The 20,401-nt window shown below is 34.9% G+C and overlaps 2 protein-coding genes across 3 annotated transcripts in view; one reads left to right on the plus strand and one right to left on the minus strand.

Annotated features, from left to right (window-relative positions):
* Window positions 1-20,401, plus strand: part of ARHGAP6 (Rho GTPase activating protein 6) — a 675,366-nt gene that overhangs the window by 475,847 nt on the left and 179,118 nt on the right. The gene's annotated exons all lie outside the window — the stretch shown is intronic.
* AMELX (amelogenin X-linked) lies at window positions 47-18,421 on the minus strand. Its single transcript, XM_044666433.1, has 5 exons — window positions 18,368-18,421; window positions 17,109-17,156; window positions 15,740-15,784; window positions 14,986-15,444; window positions 47-172 (listed from the first exon to the last, which is right to left on the minus strand). Exons 1-5 carry the CDS (start codon window positions 18,419-18,421, stop codon window positions 47-49), a joined length of 732 nt encoding a protein of 243 aa, XP_044522368.1.

Here is a 20,401-nt window from a genome sequence, read left to right on the forward strand (position 1 = left end):
TTTTAACATATATTTGAGATGTCTATGGACCCATGAGAGATATTCATCAGACAGCTGGTAATATAGAACCAGAATTCAAGACACCAATTAGGAATGGCCTATATTGGCAGTCATCCGCATAGAGATAATAATTGAATCCATAGCAGCTGATGAAATCTTTAAGGTAGATAGTCTAGAGAAATAAGACATTTTAGGAGGAACAACAACCGGGGATCAGAGGATCTAGAGGAGAACCACAGGAGGTAAAGATAGTGGGGCCAATGATGAAGAGTTCTGGCCATTCTGATGTCAGGGTAGGGCTGAGGTGAACAGAGGCTATGCTCTATAATTGCAATGGAAATTTAAGGCCCAACAAGGCTCGGAAGGGTTTAGAGAGAAGAGAAAAGAGAGTGAAAATGTTCTTGTGTTTCTGCCATGTCCATGTGTCTGACCTCTTTACAGCTAGTGATTCTTAGAATCTTACTTGGCCCATTCCAATCACAGTCATTCAATTGCTACATTTCTGTCTTAAAATATCATGAGTAATCAAACAATATATTTTACAAGGTCTTCTTGCCCTTGGACTTATACACATAGTTGTAAAGTAACTCATCTATGTTGGGGTACTGTTATGAGTCAACCAACAACTATTTATGAGGGCTTTTTGTGACTTTGGGTTCCAGGAGATTGATTATATGCAAAATCAACATAGAGGCGATTAACATCCAAAAAAGTTTGTATTAATTTTAAACTATGGAGGAGCAAAGCCAATCTAATTTAGAGAATACTCAGAATTTCATAACATTTTTAAAGCAATGTAATTTTGCTTCAGACATACAAGGTTACTCATAAAAAAATACAAAGAAAATGTTGCAATGACCTTATGGGACCTACTTTAATAAATAAGCTTAAGAATTACGTTTACTTAGCACATTAACACTTACTTTGTTCTAGGCCCTGTGCTAACCACTGTGCTTATATATAAAAATATAAGCGGGGCAGCTGGGTAGCTCAGTGGAGTGAGAGTCGGGCCTAGAGACAGGAGGTCCTAGGTTCAAACCTGGCCTCAGCCACTTCCCAGCTGTGTGACCCTGGGCAAGTCACTTGACCCCCATTGCCCACCCTTACCAATCTTCCACCTATGAGACAATACACCGAAGTACAAGGGTTTAAAAAAACAAAACAAAACAAAAATATATATATATATATAAGCAAAAAAAGGGGGGGGGGACCTGTCCTCAAGGAACTTACATTCTAATAGAGAAGAAAATACATATGATGAAGGAAACTGAGGGCATGATAGAGAAGTTTGGAGGAGTGTAGCCTGGTGAGAAATGAAGAGATGGATGACCTGAGCACTTTCCTTAGATGGAGGTTCTAGAAAAAGTCATTCTATCAGAAAAAAAGGTTCTCTGAAACAGAAGGTTTTCTCCAGATGTGAATCCCAGGGCTACAGGAATCCAGGATGATGGTGTTATTGGCACATGACAAAAAAGTCTGGAGGTGTGCAGCCTTATGGAAATGGGCAGAATCTTAGGATTTAGAACTACAAGGGATATTTTTCTACCAATACCACTCATTTCAAACTCATGTCACCTGTCGGCTAGTCTCCTAATAGCCTTTTTTTGTTTCTATTCTCTTCCATCTCCCAGACAACTTTATAATTGTCCAAAATAATCTTTTCAAGCCACAGCTCTAGTGATTTCATTTCCTTGCTCAAATGTCTTAGGTACTTTTAATGGATGGAACCTTAGAGATCATCTAGGAAAACCTATTATCATTATTTTACAGAAAAGCAAATTCAGGCACAGAGAAGTTATGAATTGCTTAAGATTATAGAGAGAATAGGGCAACTATATGGCCCAACTGATAGAGTGCTGTGCCTAGAATCAGAAAGACTCCACTTCCTGAGTTCAAATCTGACTCAGACACTTAACTATGATTCTGGGCAAGTCGCTTAACCTGGTTTACTACCTCAGTATCTTCATTTGTAAAATGAATAGGAGAATGAAATGGCAAACCACTCCAGTATCTTTGCTAAAAAAGCTCCAAATGGGATCACCAAGAGTCAGACACAACTGAAATGACAACACAGATAATATTAAACCCAAGTCTTTTGACACTATATCCAGTGTGGTTTCTGTTGTAACATACCACCTTCATCAGGGATATTCTTTTGCCTCTAAAATTAAAATACCAACTTCAGCCTGACATTTAAATTTTCCTAAGCTATGACTCCAAGCTACTTTTCCAAACTTGTTTCTTATCACTTTCTTTACCTTCTCTGCATGCCAGTCAAATTAAACAACTAGCTGTCCTCCAAACTGGCTATCCATCTTCTGCTATTTTTGCCTACCCACAATCTGTGCCCAGTTTCTGATTCATCTCTAATTGTTATTCATGATTCAGCCCAGGTGCCATCCCTTATAGGAACCAATCTTGGCCCAAGATCAACTCATTTCAGTCCCGATATTCATCCTGGGAGTTAGAATGCAAAGGGACATTTTATGTGGATCACAAAATGCAATAAAAACTGTTTTACTGTTAGCAAAAAATAAATAGTATTTAATGCCTAAAGTCAACAAGCTAGAGATTAAAATAAAATGTCTACTTCTTTCTTCCTCTTCATTCACCAGGGCAACTAATCACTTGGGCCAGAAAGGTACTCTGAGGAAGAAGGGGGAATTGCTTATCTCAGAGCCTGAAATGTTTTAATACTTGAGGAAACAAAGAAGCCAAATAGCTTTTACTCCCTTAAAGGAATAAATGTACATAATACATGTGAAATACTCCTAAACCAGAGGTTGTCCTACATTCCCTGCTCTTTATCCCCTCAAGCTATTAATGCCTTTTAAAGTTATTCAAAATTTTAATTCATTCAGTTTAAAATTAAAACTAGTTATTAAGTGAAAATTTTATACATAAATGCTAAAAGATTTAATATTTAAATAATATTAAAGAGTTAAATAAAATTTAAATTTTAAATTAAAATAAATTCAAGTCTTAAAAGTAAATGAAAAATAAATTAATAGAATTAATCATTAATTAAATTAATTATTTTTACATGTGTTAAATAGTTCAAGTAGAATACAAATTTCCCAAAGACAGGAAATGTTCCATTTTTGTCATTATATTTCACTGGACCTAATAAGATGTCTTCCTTGCACGTGGTAGATGCTTAATAAATGTTTGCAAAATTGAATTAGAAAGCAGCCCAGTTAGGTGGTATAGTGGACAGAGTTCTGGGTCTGGATTCCAGAATACTGAGTTCAAATGTGGCCTCAGACACTTACTAGTTAGACCCTAAGCAAGTCACTTTACCCTGTTTGCCTCAGTTTCCTCTTCTATGAAATGAACCAGAGAAGATGGCAAATTATTCCTGTATCCGCGCCAAAGAGTCACAAGGAGTCACAAAGAGTCAGACATAACTGAAATGACTGAACAACAAACAGTACTTAAAACATAGAAATGAGCACAAGATTGTTTCCAAAGTTAACGAAGGAAGAATCAGCCAAACAGAGATGAGATATGTACAAACAGCACAAGTGAACTTAAAGCAGCCAAGAGTGACATGGGAACTACCCAGGACACTGGAGAGACCAATTTCCTCAAAACAAAACCTGTGTTAAGTTTCCACAAAGGCACTTTGAGGGATATTTTTAGTCTTGTTGGTTGCAATGCATGCAAACTCACATGAATCTCTGTGGCAGGCTGGCTAAAATAACATGAAACAGGCCAAAACAATTTGCTTTCCTTCCATATGCCCCTGGGTTTTTCATTATAATTTAACCTATAAAAATATTTCTTTGAAGTAAGATAGTTAAATACTTTATTTGCCATGCCTGGATTTGATATCAGTTGAGTAAGACATGCAAAAGCTTCCTGAGGATTGACTTTGCTTCTAGGAGTTGTAACTAGATGAAATGCTGAAAATAGTTTTCACATTGAAAGAGTTCTGCTGTTTTAAACCAGATAATTTTTTTTCCATCATCAAGAGAAATTTCCTGATTCTAAGCCAATCTCATATCCATGCTTTAGAAGATCTGTTTCCTGGTTCTTCTTCACAGACTGTGAAACTTTAGGAAGAAACTTTATTGTATTTTGAAATCAATTCAAACTCATATTCTCTTAATTGTTTGCCTCAGTTTCCTCCTCTGTAAAATAAATTGGAGAAGGAAATGGCAAACTACTACAGTATCTTTTGCCAAGTAGGGTCATACAAAGTTGATAGGAACACTCTGTGCTCTTAAGAGCCCAAACTCATATTCTCTTAATTGGAATTAAAAGGTCGGAAAGTTCAATAATTATGTTTCTCTTTATTTTTCCTTTATCAAAATGTGATTATTTTGATGGATTATCTGCCTTCATTAAAATAATTTCAGTAAATTTAATCTTTGAAACTTGGTATAGGACTAAGGATGAAAGAAAATATATTTGTGTATCAGGGCTACATTAAACAATGGGTGCTCAAATTCAATTACCTCTGTCCTTTATTGATGCATACAATTTTTTTTCAAATTTTTTCAAATTTAGAATATTTTTCCATGGTTACATGATTCATGATTCTCCCCTCCCTCTTTCCTTCCCCCCCCCCCCCCGAAGCTAACAAGCAATTCCACTGGGTTATACATGTATCATTGTTCAAAACCCATTTCCATGTTATTCACATTTGCAGTAGAGCGATCCTTTAACATCAAAACCCTGATCATATTTCCATCAAACTACGTGATTGATTATATGTTTTCCTTCTGTACTTCTGTTTCCACAGTTCTTTTTCTGGATGTGGTGATACACACAATAATTGATAAGCAGTTATTAAGTACCTACAATGTGCCAGGCACTGATCTGAAAAGGAAAGAGTTGGTTGAATTTCCTTACTTGTCTAGTGCAAAACTGATATTCAAATATTTTTAAAATCAGGCCCAAATTAACAAATCACTATTCTTAGTAAAAACTCAATCAGTTTTTAATTCATGAGTGTTATGATTCTGATTCTCTGTCCCTGTAACATATATGTCTCTAGTTCCCTTTCATATATATGTATATATACATACATATGCGTATATATATATATGTCTATATTGATGTCCTGATTTAGGGGAGGTAGAACCATTTTGGAAGGGACTATCTGGGAATCTTTTTTCTTTCAAGGCACAGAGTGTTCCTATCAACTTTGTATGACCCTACTTGGCAAAAGATACTGTAGTAGTTTGCCATTTCCTTCTCCAGTTTATTTTACAGAGGAGGAAACTGAGGCAAACAGTTAAGTGCCTTGCTCAAGATCACACAGCTAGTAAGTGTCCAAGGCAAGATTTGAACTCATATGCTACCCAGCTGCCCTATTCTTTCCATTTACCTTATTTTAGATAGTATATCAATTGTTTTCCTGATTCCACTTATTTTACTCTGTTTTAACTTATGTCTTCCTATGATTTTTAAAATTCTTCATATTCATTGTTTCCTATGGCACAGTAATGCTTCATTATATTCAGATACCATATAAAATGTCCTATAAACAGGAACATTCTGTATTTTTTTCAGGCTGTCATCAATCTATAGGTAGCTATTCTGTTCCCAAAGTAATATATAATAATGCATTACAAATATATTTATTTTATTTATCATGTGTTTACTATATTTGAATAAATTCATATTTGTTATGTACCATATTTTACACATTATATATAAATTATCATATTATATATTGCGAGAGAAATTTCCTTTGCTTCCAAACAAATTCCTGACTTGCTTGCCATAAGTTCATTTGTAAGTTTTTCATTAAGAAGTCTAAATTCACTTTTTCATAGAGTGCTTTTGCATAGAAACAAAGTAGAAACCTATGTAAAATGAAATCATAGAGGGAAAGGCATTGATGCAAAAAATGAAAATAGCAAAGCTGAGTGAGGATCCTGGTGTTTGTGGAAAAATATAAATAGATAGTTAAGCTTATGAAGAATTTGGGAAACCAAGAACTTTCAAAGATTAGATATTGTTTTTATTTATTCTGATTTTCATCAAAGTTTGTAACCCTTAAAGTTTTGCAGAGTACTGTGCATATGCTTTCTCATTTGATCACCATGGCAATCTTGAGGTAAATTCTTTTTGTTGTTATTCCAGACCAATGTTTTAATAGTGTGAGGAGCTCTTGGTAAGGAAAGTCCTCATTTCAATTCAATTTTGCATTCTCTTATTAAGAGTATTAGACAGTTTACAATAATTTTAGAAAGTTGCCTAGGGTGCTGAGATTAATTGACTTGCCCAAGGTCACACTGTCAGCATATCAGAGATGAGCTTCCTGACTCCAAGACACATCTCCCAATCTACTATATCATGCTGCCTTTCAAGATAGGTATTATTATCCATTATTTTAAATGTAAGGAGTAATTAGTACTGGCTAGTAAATGTCAGAAGTTCTAGGTGTCTCCTGATACCAATTATATCAGCCTTCAGACCTTGTCTCTAAATCTGTGACTCTCCTTTTCTTATTTTAAATGTATCATCAGCACTACACCTGCTTATCACTTATTTTTCATGTCATTTGGAAGGAGGTGGGGAGGGCTCATAAATGGAAAGAACAGAAAAATTTTCCTATGATAACTGGGCAAGGAATGGGATAATGTAGTAGAAGAGTAAAATAGAAATTGCAAGATGGGAAAATATTTGTCTTGTGACCAATGAAAGACAAAGGAAGAATGTGAGGTTGGTGGAAGAAAAATTGAGGAGGCTCGAGGTGAGGAAGAAATTGAGCTGCCCACAAGATGACATTATTGGCCTAGGGTCAACTTGGTAGTTAATGAAATCAGTGGTTATATGAATAGTCTCAGCTAGGATGAGGTGAGGACTATCTACCTTGTCACTTATACACAATTTTATTAAGTAGGGTATCCATAAAATGACAGGTATCAAGATAATAAACTACTGAATAGTTAAACTTTGTAGTCTCCAAGAAATGAAAATTTCATAATATGGTCTTAATTCAATATTTATCCATAGGTTTCAGCCATTAAGATATCCCACTGAAAACCTAGATATTTTTGGTATTTAGGAAAATGAGGGGGAAAATAACATGGAAAAGGAGTGGGTGTCCTCTTTGAAGCTGAACATGAAATTCTAAGGAAAGTTCATCACTGTCTGTCTGGTGGGATTGTATGATTTCATTTCTGTAAACAAGTAATGAACCCCATAGTGCTTGCATTCCATAGCCAGATGTGAAGCACAGAAAATTCATCAGGGAGGAAAAGACACACTAAATCAGTTCTTCTGGCAAAATGGAAAAGTTGTTATGTTGTATATTCTTCGAATTGCCAGATAGAAATATAAAGAAATCCAGGCAACCTATATTTTGGGTTGGTTTTGTAGCAGCATCATTTTTAGATTGATTTAATGATCCAAGTTCTTTTGAAGACAGCAAATAAACACATTGTTTGTCAAGGTTGGCGAACCCAGTGTTTACAAACTTTAGTATGGTTTTGAGCCAAAAATGTGTTTTATTGTTTTGTTCACCTTTTGGATTATTTAATTATGTGGAATTATAACGTGTTATAACTGAAGTACAGTAGATTGATTTCTTCATCCAATGACAGCCCATAGGAAGTTTTGTTCTGGAAATCTGATGAATCATTGAAAAGAATTTTTTTCTGAATTCAAAGTGTAAACTTTGTTTTGAATAACTATTTTTCAGAAGCTATAGAAACTGTACATTCTAGTGACCACTTAACACTATAATAAATCATTTGAAGATGGTGCAGATAGGTGACTCAGTGGAGAGAGTACCAGGCATAGATACAGGAGGTCTTGGGTTCAAAGCTAGCCTCAGATATTTCCTAGTTATGTGACCCTGGAAAAGTCACTTAACACCTTTTGCCTACCCTTATTACTCTTTTGCCATGGAACTCAAACACAATATTGTTTCCAAGATGGAAGATAAGGGTCTAATAAATAAATAAATGAATGAATGCTTTGAAGAAAAATACCCACCCTTAAAACCTGCCATATAATTTATATATAATACCATATAATTGCCAAATAACTTATTTTAATATTGAATTCAACAAAGTCCTAGATAAATCAAATAAAATTGGAATTTTCATTAGAATGTAATTTGTCTTGTAGACAAAAGCTTAAGAATCATAACAAAGGTTACAAGATGAATAAAAACTGCTTATTAGTATAACTAGAGTTCAAATCAGACTTCAGATTCTTACTAGTTATGTGACCTTGGGCAAGTCATTTAATTTCCCTGTGCTTCAGTTTCCTCCTCTGAAAATTGGGTTTTCATCTATTTCCCAGGGTCATTCTGAGATAATATTGTAAAGCACTTTGCAAATCTAATGTGCTATATAAATACAGGGTATTGTTACTAACACATAGGAGATAAGATGTTATGTTAGTATACCCAGAGACCCAAAAGAATTTTCCATATAAATGAAAAATAAAAAATGGTGGGAGGCATAGAAGGAAACTTTTTAGGACCTGAGAAAGAGAATCAGAAAGGCCATTCCTGGAAGAAAAAAAAGTATTAGAAATGGGGATAAAAAATTAAACTAATTGCCCCACCATGGTTGATATAAAGGTTAATAACAATAATACAGTGGTTAGAGGTTGTGTCCTTAGAGTTCTTTATTCTCTTTTTCAAATTCCTCAAATTCCCTTTACTTCAGATACACACAACTCTCAATCACAAAGCTGTGCCTGTTTCTCATCCCCAATTTTATCCAATATCTAAGTATCCCCATTCCTCTCATCTTCCTTCCCTTAGAAGCCCCAGACATACCCCAGTTGCCCTTCTAACTAATGGGGAGAATAGGAAAAAGCTCACACTTAGAATTATTCTTGGTGTCCTAGGAACTCTGCAAATGCATTTCACCACCAAAATATGGTTACATGCAATTAGGTTCTATAATATTATTAGAATCTTCCCTAAATTCGGCAACATTAGAGGCATAAAATAGCTGTTCATGGTCTAGTCTTTTTCCCATTTATATCCTGGTTCTCTCATTTACTACCTCTATAATTCTCTTTACCCAAGTTTTCCTCTCCCAAGAAATGGGGATAAAAAAATTCTACTACTTGCCCCACCATGATTGATATGAAGGTTAATAATAATAATAATAATAATAATAATAATAATAATAATACTGTGAAAATAATAAAAACAGGTTTCTTGAACATTTACAAAGTAAAAAAAAAGCATTTACATATATTATCTCATTGATGCTCACAACCAATCTGTGAGGTAAACACTATTTTTAGTAGGTGAGAAAACTCAGGCTGAGATGTTGAGTTGAGAGGTTATTATTAAACCATATAAAGTTCCATTTAAATGGCAGCTGTTGTAGTCATTGTTTCTAACATCATTACTATTCCAATATACATCCTTAGTTCCAGAACAATTAACATACTTGGGAATTTTTGGAATACAACCCATTCACAAGTAGGAAGCTGTCTGCATTTATCACAGGTTTCTATAGTGTTCAGAGTTTCTTAGATATTTTAAGTCATGAAAAAGGAAGTGGGAGGGGGAGTGAAGTATGTAAACATTTTTCAGATGATTCCCAAGTGCCAATCAACACTTAAATATGAAGAAACAAGTTTTCCAGGACTGATAGGAAGAAACCTTTCACCCATTGAAGCATTGGACCCTTCCATTGCTCAAGGCAGGAAGTCTCACGATCTCACCAAAAAGACCCTCTGCCTCAGAATTAGCCATGTACTTTCAGAAGGGGGGAGGTAGGAATTTAGAAAACCAAGATAAACCAAGACTGCCATTCTTTAGCTTACTTACTTGTCCTTTTCATACATCAGCAACAATAGAAAACCACCATCAAAGCTTGGCTCAGAGTCTGAACTGTGCCCATATCTATTTTTTTAAAACCCTTACCTTCTGTCTTTAAACAATATTATATATTGGTTCTAAGACAGAAGAGCCATTTTAAGAGCTAGGCACTAGGGATTAACTGATTTGCCTGGAGTCACACAGCTGGGAAATATTCGAAACCAGATTTGAACCTAGGACCTTCCATTTCTTGACCTGGATCTCAATTCACTGAGCCACCTAACTGCTCCCCCCCTCCCCCATATCTATTTTTAAAGGCTAATTAGCAAGAAGATGGGTCTGAATTGCTTGCATGAGATCTTTGAGGGAAGATAAAATCAATGTAATACTTGCAGAGAATCCATAATCTGGCCAGACAAGACAATTATCAGTCCCAGAATGTTTTCCAATCTTTTCAATCTCTCTTCCTTCATTGGAATTCTGGAATTCCCCTCCATCCTGATTCCTGCATTTTGAAATCCTCCCCTCAGCCAAAAATAATTTTTGCCTCTCTTGCTTAGATTGTAAGCTCCTTGAGGACAAGGCCTATCTTTCCCCCCTTTTTGGATTCCCCAACACTTAGCATGGTGACTGACACATAGTAGGTTCTTTTAATAACGATAACTCCATGATTATATTTCTCCTGTAGTTTTAAAGTCATTGGTTTAAATGCTTTAATTAAATAGTCTCTAAAGTACCTTCCATTAATCTTCTGATTAATTAAGGTAGGTAGTACAATGGTTAGACTGCCAGGCCTGGAGTCAAGAAGATTCATCTTTCATAAGTTTAAATCTTTTCTAAGTCACTTAGTAGCTGTATGAGTCTGGGCAAATCACTTAATCCTTCTTACCTCATTTTCCTTATCTTTAAAATGAGCTGGAAAAGGTAAAGCAAACCTCTCCATGTATCTCTGTCAAAAAAAAAAAAAACACAACCCAAATGGGGTCAATAAGAGTCAGACATGATAGAAAAAGACTGATCAAATTCTGATTTTTGATAGTTAAAAATAAAGTTTTTTAAAATATAAATTTAAATAGAAAATAGAAATAGAAATATTTATGTAAAAATATAACAATATATATTTAAATATATTTAAAAATAAAAGTGATTAGGAAACTGATGAAATATCTTTTATCCAAAGGTGACCCTATCTCCTAATTAAAGGCCTTGGAATTTTTTCATTCAGTGTTGATATGCCTGAGGTTATGAAAATGGTTAGACCATCAAAGTATTTTAAAAAGCAATAGATACTGTTTTTTAGGACCATAATGATGGAAGGGACCTGAAATCATAGAATTGTCCTCTACATACATATGAGAATATCAAGGCCCAAAGAGAAAAAGTATTTTGTCTTAAGGCCATATAAGAAAGTAGTAGCCAAGATGGTATTTAAACTAAGATCTGAAGCTAGTATTATTCATCCAAAATTATACTATATTTCATTTTGGGTTTTTTCTGTATTTTCTTAACTATTTCTTTTCTTCTACTTCTACTACTACCCCCTTTCTACTGCCAGTACTCATCTTTTCCTTTGGTATGGTATTTTTTGTTATTGTTGTTCTTTATTTTAAAATTTCTTCTTCCAAGAAAAATGGTGAATTTTATGAAAGCAAAGCCAGTCTGCATAGCACTTCAGAAACTGGATTCCACTTAAAATTTACTTGGAGGTTATATTTTGTGAACCAGTAGTTGCCCTAAAGGAAAGCCTAAGAAACAGATGCCCAAGAAGGGAGGAAAAGTGGCAGACGTTATAAATGTGAAACGTTTATAAGTTTGGCACACTTTGATTTTGTCAATAAGAAAAGACAGACTTTCAGAAGGCATGGTTTTAATTGAAGTGACTTGATTTATTGTATATTTTAAGAATACATCTGGCTTTTTTTACTTGTTTTATTTATTCCTAATTAGAAGCAGCAATCTCAAAGCACATAGCAAATGTGCAGCTCTATGAAGAGCTTTAATTTTCAGTTCTTCAAATCTGATTTCTACAGAAATAATTTATATGTTTGCATTTCTGAAGAGCACTCTTTAAATATTACATACAATCTGAGTCTGAGTTTTAAGATGGCCTCTAGGATAAATTCCAGCTCTAAATCTAAATCTAAATTTAAAGATTTTGTGATTCTGGGTCTTCAATGTATATCCCATTTCTTCTGGGATTTATTTCAAATGCAAGATCATTGGGCAATTGATTAGGACTAGATTTTAAGTAAGTAAAATTTGGGATAGTATATGCTTTAGTACCCCAATATGTTCTTTAGTAAAATAAAGTCATTATACAGTAGTGCTTAGGTCAGAATTCTAGTAGCTTCAATTTATCAAGAAGGAAGGAAGGAAGGAAGGAAGGAAGGAAGGAAGGAAGGAAGGAAGGAAGGAAGGAAGGAAGGAAGGAATGGACAAAGGGAGGCACAGAGATAGGAAAGAGAAAAAAAGGGAAAGGAAGAGAAGGGTAGGGAAGTGAAGTGAAGGGAAGAGAAAGGGAAGGGAGGGGAGGAGAAGGAAGAGGAGAAAGGTGGAAGAGAAGGTTGCTAGCTCTGTGAGTATCAGGACAAGTAACTGTTATAAACCCATATACTTTACTTTGTTTGAGAGCTATCACATGCACACTCCCACCTTCCTCCAGGTGTTCTCTCAAATAGTTCTATTTAAAATACTCGGAAGAAGCGGTCAATAAACAGTTAAATTTGATACAGATGTGTTATTAAGTGTTGATTATTTTCAGGTTCCCATTTTAGATGCTAATGAAATATTGTCATAGATCCTATCTTCAGGGAACTTAAAATCTTAATAAATTTGGGGGATATAGGGGGCAGCTGGGTGACTCAGTGGATTGAGAGTCAGGCCTAGAGACCGGAGGTCCTAGGTTCAAATCTGGCCTCAGACTCTTCTCAGCTGTCTGACCCTGGGCAAGTCATTTAATCCCCATTGCCTAGCCCAGTATTACACAGTATTGACTCCAAGATGGAAGGTAAGGGTTTTAAAAAATTTTTTTTAAATGGGGGGATTTAGAAGCAAAAGTGACACTTCGCCTGTGCTATGATCACAACCACCCTGTTGGGAAAGAAATAAGTTCAGAGATAAGTAAATCCAGCATACACACACACACACACACACACACACACACACACTGCATACACATGTTGTATATATATATACATATATATATATATATTTATCTCTGACATTTTTAATGGATGTATCTACACACATATAGATTTTTAGGTATATATCTATATTATGAAATTTGATTTGAGTTGGGGGAGGGGGTGAAGAAGGACTAACAACTGGAAAAATTAGGAAAGTCCTCTTGAGGAAAGAATTCTTAAGGAGCCATGCCTAGAAAGAAGGTAAAGGTTGCAAGAGGTGAAGTGAGCAAGATTATTAAGGGTTTGAAACATCAAAAAGGTTTTATGCAAAAAGCAATTGGGAGCCATAGAAGTTTTCTGAATAAGGGAGTGTTACAGATATCAAATCAGATTTTGGTTATTAAGATGTTTGTCAAGAATTCTAGTAAATGTCTAATCTACCCCTTTCACTTTTGTAAATTAAAAAAAAAGTTTCCATGGCTTAATTAGTTATGTAACATAAATATTTTCCAAACAGGTTATCTTTGTGCCTGTGTAAAGAATTTTGCCTTCCCTCCATTGTGTTTCAAGTTCACTTGAAGGCTAGTAACTACATATAATCATGTAACATCATGTTAGTGTCTATAGCCTAGATTACAATTTCTATTCATGATTTGAGGGGCTATAATTTTTACTTTCTAAAAATAGAGCTATGAACATCTTTGCACTGGGATAGCTTACTTTAAGGTTAACTTGGACTGCATGATCTTCACATCTTTCTAGAGCTGTCACCTCAAATGATCTTAATTCTTCAAGTTTCATGTTCAAGTTAAGTCAAAAGCACCCTTGACAACATCTTTGACCAAAAAAGCATGAATAATGTTTAAAGCATTTTATTGTCTGCTAATGTTATTCATTTTTAGTTACAGAATTTACTAAGGAGAAGAATTATTGTAAGCACAAATTATTGTATTCTTGTAGTTGTTCTGGATAGCAACTGCAAATGTCTAAATTCTCCTCTTTTCTGGTTTCTTGCTCTCCATTTAGTCCTGAAATAAATGCAAACAGAATAATTAAAATTGTTTTGTTGGCATCATTATTAAATTCCAGAGCAAAAAGCATAGCTTCAAGTTTGTAAGTAGAAAATTTTATTTGAATTGAATCTAATTGAAACTCAAATTTCATTCTCACCACTTGTTGGTAACAAATAGTGAGAAATCAGGCTAAATGGACCTGAAATAAGGAAGATAAAGCCCCTTGACCTCAATCTGCTTTTAGTCTAACCAGAAGAGGAAATGGATGAATTTCAAAACAAGTAAACAAATAAATTATTAAGTGGAATTTGAAAAGTCATTGATGCTATAAGTCAAGTTGTATGCACTGATATGGTGAATTAACTAGAGGCATCCAATTTGTAAAGCCTTCCTAAAGGAAATTGATTTGAATTGTGTCCTGGGAAGGTCCTAATGAGAGCATAATCCTAGCATTTTTTAACTAAAATAATTTAAAAGACTATCTAGCATAGCTTTTTGGCTCTAGGAAGAACTAAATTAAAATCTTCAAAATAGCTTAGTCACCTCTTGAGGTCTTAAAACACAAGATAATATTTTAAATGCCCCATACTTTGGATGATTCATAGAATCAAGAAATTCTACAGTTCATCAGACAAATTATCTAATCCATTCCTTCTATGATAAATGAGAAAATAAGGCCCAGAGTGGTAAGGCTATTTTTCATCAAATTAATTAAGGACAAAACTATAACTAAAATTTTGGGCTTCTGACTCTGAAACTGGCATTCTTTATTACTGTAATTCAATTCATTTCTTAGTAAAAATGGAAATTTATTCCTAGAAGGCAAGGACAGTCTTTTTTAAAAAAAAAAAAATCTTCTTATTCTCCAGTCCCCCAAATTCTCAGCATAATGGCTTATAAATATCAGTCAATAAGTAAATATTTCTTCACTGATTGAATGGATTAAGATTAATGGGATTTGTAAGCACATATTTCCAAATAGAAAGGAAGATAATAGTATAAGAGGGCTTCACGGGGAGACACATAACTTTTAAATCTTATTTAAAGGACCTAAGATTAATTTAATGTGATGTTTATAAAAATGGCTACTTACCACTTCCTCCCTCTTGGTCTTGTCAGTGGCTGGCCAAGCTTCCATATCTGGCAGCATGGGGGACATTGGCTGCATGGGGAACATTGGAGGCAGAGGTGGCTGTGGTGGCAAGGGTAGCACTGCGTGGATTGGGGTCTGGGGCTGCATGGGCTGCATGGGCTGCATGGGCTGCATGGGCTGCATGGGCTGGTGAGGCTGTGGTTGCTGGGCTGGCTGGGGCTGGTATGGTTGTTGGCCTGGCTGTGGGAGGTTGGGTTGATGGTGTTGTGTTGGTGCCATGGGGTGCTGTCCTTGTACTGGCATCACTGGTTGCTGGGGTGGCACTGGCTGCTGGGCGGCCATGATGGGGATATGGTGTTGAGGCGGTAAGGAATGACTTGGGCTATGCTGCTGAGACAGCACTGGGATGATTTGGTGATGCAGCCATCCACCCATGGGTTCATAACCATAGGAGGGATACTAGTGAGAAATAGAAAGTCAGTTTATCATTGGCTTCATCTCCTTTCCTTCTAACTCCTAAGCCTTCTCAATGGAGAAATGGTAATATTTTATTTGTTATGAAAGGGATATTTTAATAAAATGATTATCTCTAATCATAAGAATTTGTCACAATGTAACAATAAATGTTTTATTTGAAGATAGATTTTCCAGTAAGAATCCTATGTAAAGTAGATATTTTGTTTGGTTTACTGTGGGAATTTAAATGCACTATTTTTTTTTAATTTTGTGGGGCAAAGAAATTAGAAGTACATACCTGCTGTCGCATCATGCTTTGATACCACTTCAAAGGGGTAAGCACCTTAAGAGGAAAAAATACTAGTTAATAGTATTCAATTTCATTTATCTTTGTTTTAGCTAAAATATCAGAGAAATAATCCTATTAATATTCATTGCAAATAAGTTTGTTTCAAGAGTCTCATTTTACACAACGCATCCTCTTGCTTTAACTCCTTCTTTGAGTGATATAATTAAGAAAAGGAGAGGTCAAATAACATTCCCTTTCCTGGTGTCTATATATTATTCTATGTTGGTCTTTTAAAGTATTAATAAAATCTTCTCTTTGCGGGGAGGGGGCAGGAAATGTCTCTTCTAGCAGTCTGATCTATGCCTTCAGCAACCAGTAGCTATAAATTGAACAACATCTTAATTATTTTTCTGGAAGTAAGAGTATTTTTTTTTATTTTAGGGCCAATGGGTAAGGGCAAACAACATTTCAAAATAACTGCTAACCCATTGCTCAATATTAAGATATCAAGGGAAAGAAATGAAAGAACAATCAAAACAAAGGAAGCAAAATTTTCATATTCATGCCTGAAATTCACACTGTAGTCCACTATCTTTTTTCTGAGGTAGGAAGCATGGGTGGTTGATTGCTGTATTTATCAGACTTCACAGCCTGAGCATTATTGCCTTTTGTTTCCAGTCTTAAGAAGATTTGGTTAACTTTAGGGTTAAAGAATCATAGTAATGAGTTCATAGCTCAGGAATTGGAAGGGACCTCAGAAGCTATCAAGTTCATCTTCCTCATTTCCACTCATAAGGAAACTGAGACTCAGTGAAGCTCTGACTGATGTCAAACAGGTAGCATCAGAGGTGGGATTAGCTAGTGTTCTTTCGAATATATGTACTCATATTTGATCGATGCAACACCTTCCTCTGAAATGGAATAAAATATTCAGACCTTTAAAATCAAAGGAATCTTTGAGATCACCCAGTCATATCCTCTGGTGAGGAAACTAAAACTAAGAAGAGGTTTTTTATTCATCCAGAGTCACACAGCTAATAGATTTGGAACTAAAGAACTCAAATGTTCTTATGCTGAGTCCAGTGCTCTCTCAATTACCTCCCAGGGTGCTGTGTAAGTAGAATAATTTATCATGGAAGCGCTATACAAAATGAAGAAGAGGAAAGGTTGGCCAGGGGAGAGACTAGAGCCAGAGAGACTAGTAAGAGAGCCATTGAAGTTACCCATGTGTGGGAACTGGAACTAGGATGTTGACAGGGGGAAGGTAAAGGAAAAAACAGCTGGGAGAGACATTTCAAGAGTAAAATTTCCAATTATTCCTTTAAATTTATTGCTAAAGCATAGGACAATGAGCAAAATTAACAAAATGGAAAATTACCTCATAGCTGAAGTTGATATAACCAGGATGTCCAGGATGAGGTGGCAGCTTTTCAAAGGAAAAATGAAAAAGATTCACTCAGTATGCAATTATTTCCCCCTGTCACACATTCATAGAAATTCAGAGATAGAAGGAGCCATGGAAATCATCTATAGTTCAGCAGTTAGCACAGTACCTGCCATAGGCTTGATAAATGTTTATTGGATTGGACTGAATTAGTCCAACCCTTATCTAAAGCAGGTCAACCTTCTTGAATATCCCTGGCAAGTGATTATCTAAGATCTCCATGAAAAACCACAGGGAATTGGGAAACCACCCAATTCTCAAGGCTGTTCATTCCCCCTCCAGATGTCTTATTTGATAGGAAGTTCTATTAAGCAAAAATTTTCTTCTATTGTAGTTTTCACCAATTTCTTTTACTTCTTCCTACTGGCATGGGTATGTACCCCGAGAAGTGCTATCCAAGCATCCCCTGGTGATTGGACCTAGAATATGTTTTTAATTTGAACTTCAGTGTAAATGTTACTCCCAATCAAATGATTAAATCATATATTAAAGAACTCATTTGGATGGAATCTTAGAATCTGAGAGGGTAGAAGAGATTTTAGAGATAATTTTATTCGAATGTATTGATTATGAATGTTTATTATTTAAACTTTTTGTACTTCAGAATATAACTAAAGTTAAGATTATCATCAGTATGTTTATATATGATAAATTTCATGTCCTATCACATATAATCATATATATATAGATTCTACTGTCACTAGATTTACCCCAAAACAGGCTTTCTGATTTAATGGTATAATTAAGTATAGAAAGCTTCTCAGACCAAAAAATTTCTTTATCCACAAAACAGCAGCTAAGAATTGTAGTTCAACTATATTCTATACTCAAAATTAATCCTTTCCTGTCTTTTAAGGCAGAGATTTTCTATCTCAACCATTCCAGCTCACCTACCTAAAAAAATACAAACTTTACAGTGAAGAAAAAGCATATTTAAGGGGTCTTGAGAAGATCAAATTTGCTTGATGAAAGGATGTTTTTCTGAAGTAACTTTTGTTACTATTTAGGGAATTATTCCCATGCCATTCTAGTGCTAAAATGTACCTGTAAAATTTCTCCCATCTACCAGTGATCCCTGATCTCTATTAGCTCATGCATTTTTATTGCTAAATGATGGTAAATGTTGCCCAGATCCTCATTTAAAGTATTCTGAAACTGAGCATTGACTTGATAAAAGACACTGTAATACTCACAGGAATAGCAAATGCTGCACCCAAGAGACAGGCAAGAAGGATCCAAGTCCTCATTTTTCTCAAGGTTACCTGAAATATAGAATTACATCTGGATTTAATCTTTACTTATTTATGAGTGTTTTTCATTTGGTATTGAAGTTTCATTAAATGGAGGGAAATATTTCCCAACCACCAAGGCTGTGGTCACTCCTCTACTTTGTAATATGACTTCATATGATATTCAGTCTTGGGTTGATCATAAAATCCCTGTTCCAACACATATTGGATTAGATTCATGGTATACTCTGGTTGTTTCTTTGCCTCTAAGAATAATATTTATAACATAAAATCTTTAAAATCTGTGAAAGGGCACACCTGTGTGAATTTGCAAACTGTCCATCATGTGGATAATACAACACTCTCCTGTCACATTAAAATCTAGAGTATAATGGCTAGATATAACATCATCAATGTTGACAAGAAATCTGTTACTGAATATTTACAACCTAAGGTGTGTTAGCTATTATTCTTTTTTTTCACACAGTTAGTAAATTTCTTAGGCCAAATTTGAACTCGGGTCTCCCTAACTTCAGACCTCACAGTCTATCCACTGAATCTTTTAGTGGCCTACCTGCAACATAGTAAGTGCCAAATAATACCTATTGAATTAAAGCTGAATTCATAGTATGATGGTGTAACAGTGAACTCTAGATCTATACTGTTTTTTGATATGCTAAACAGGAAAAGGCAAATAAACTCCATCAAGCAGTTGATTAGCAAACAACTACTTGTACTTCAAAAATAATTTATAGGGGTCAACTAGATGGCTCAGTGGATTGAAGCTTGGCCTAAAGGCTGGAGGTCCTGGGTTCCTTCTTCCTAGCTGAGTGACCCTGGGTAAGTCACTTAACCTCCAACCCTATCCCTTACCACTCTTCTCCCTTGGAACCAATATACAATATGGATTCTAAAACAGAAGATAGAGATTTTTAAAAAATAATAACAATCCTTTATACCACAATTTTTACATACTTTGTGTGTATCTCTTGAAAATGTTTGACTCTAATGAACAAAAATATAAAGGTACATTTTGATTTAAATGTTAATCTTCAAGCAAAGAAGTGCTTGGGCTTTAAGCAGAAGAAGCATGATTAAATAGTTAAAGGAATGCACAGAGTAAAACATAGCTTTTTTTAAAAGCAAAATAAATTATCTAAAAATTGAAGTCTATTTTAAAGATAATAGTATGGAAGAAATTGTAGAGATCTCAAGTCAAAGTTTCAGCAAATATGTTGGAATGTGTTCTCTTCTAAGATACTTGAAAAGCAGAGTAAGTTTCTTCACCTTAGCTGATTCAAGGTTTCAGTCTCATAGGATCATAGATTTAGAATTAGAAATGACCGTAAGAGGTCTTGTAGTCTGATCCTCTCATTCTGGAAATGACAAAACTGAGTCCCACAGAGATACAGTGACTTGTTCAAGGTAACACAAGCAAACTCCTTCCATATCCAAATCCTATGAAATAAATACAGTTAAAATGTACAAAATAAATACACTTACCTGCAACAGTATCCGTATGTAATTGCTCTCTATAAATCCTGAGAATCTTTTGATCCTATGGTTCTCTTCAAACTTCAAGCTCAATTTATACTGTTTTTCTCCAATAGAATAACCAATCAGGATTCAGGAAGGTGGCAAAAAAGAGTTGTATTCAGCTAAAAATTTCAACATCATGGATTTTCAGGGTCATTATCAATCACAAGATTGGAATGTTATGATTAGAAGGCATGGGGTCTTTCATTATGGACAATAATAGGTTTATCACATCAAATGAGTATCATTGGTCTAAGTTTTCTAGTAAGCAGATTATTTGCATGTACATACTGGTAAATTCAGAATCAGTTGGGAAAATCTACTCTGTCACTGTCTGCCCTGGTATTACTGAAGTTTCAAGTCAGCAAAGATGGCTGCACTTTTTTCTAAACAAAATTTACTTTCAAATCATGGATTGATATACTTTATACTTGAATCTTTTCAGCCCATAAGTAAATTTTG

This window comes from Gracilinanus agilis, chromosome 3 (assembly GCF_016433145.1).
Source record: "Gracilinanus agilis isolate LMUSP501 chromosome 3, AgileGrace, whole genome shotgun sequence".
NCBI classification, from domain to species: domain Eukaryota; kingdom Metazoa; phylum Chordata; class Mammalia; order Didelphimorphia; family Didelphidae; genus Gracilinanus; species Gracilinanus agilis.

Excerpts from the sequence above, each read along its gene's own strand:
- AMELX (XM_044666433.1), bottom strand. The coding sequence starts at position 18,421 with ATGAGGACTTGGATCCTTCTTGCCTGTCTCTTGGGTGCAGCATTTGCT. Across the intron at positions 17,157-18,367 it reads GTGCAGCATTTGCTATTCCT|CTGCCACCTCATCCTGGACA; the intron begins GTGAGTATTACA and ends TCCTTTGAAAAG. Across the intron at positions 15,785-17,108 it reads ATATCAACTTCAGCTATGAG|GTGCTTACCCCTTTGAAGTG; the intron begins GTAATTTTCCAT and ends TTTCCTCTTAAG.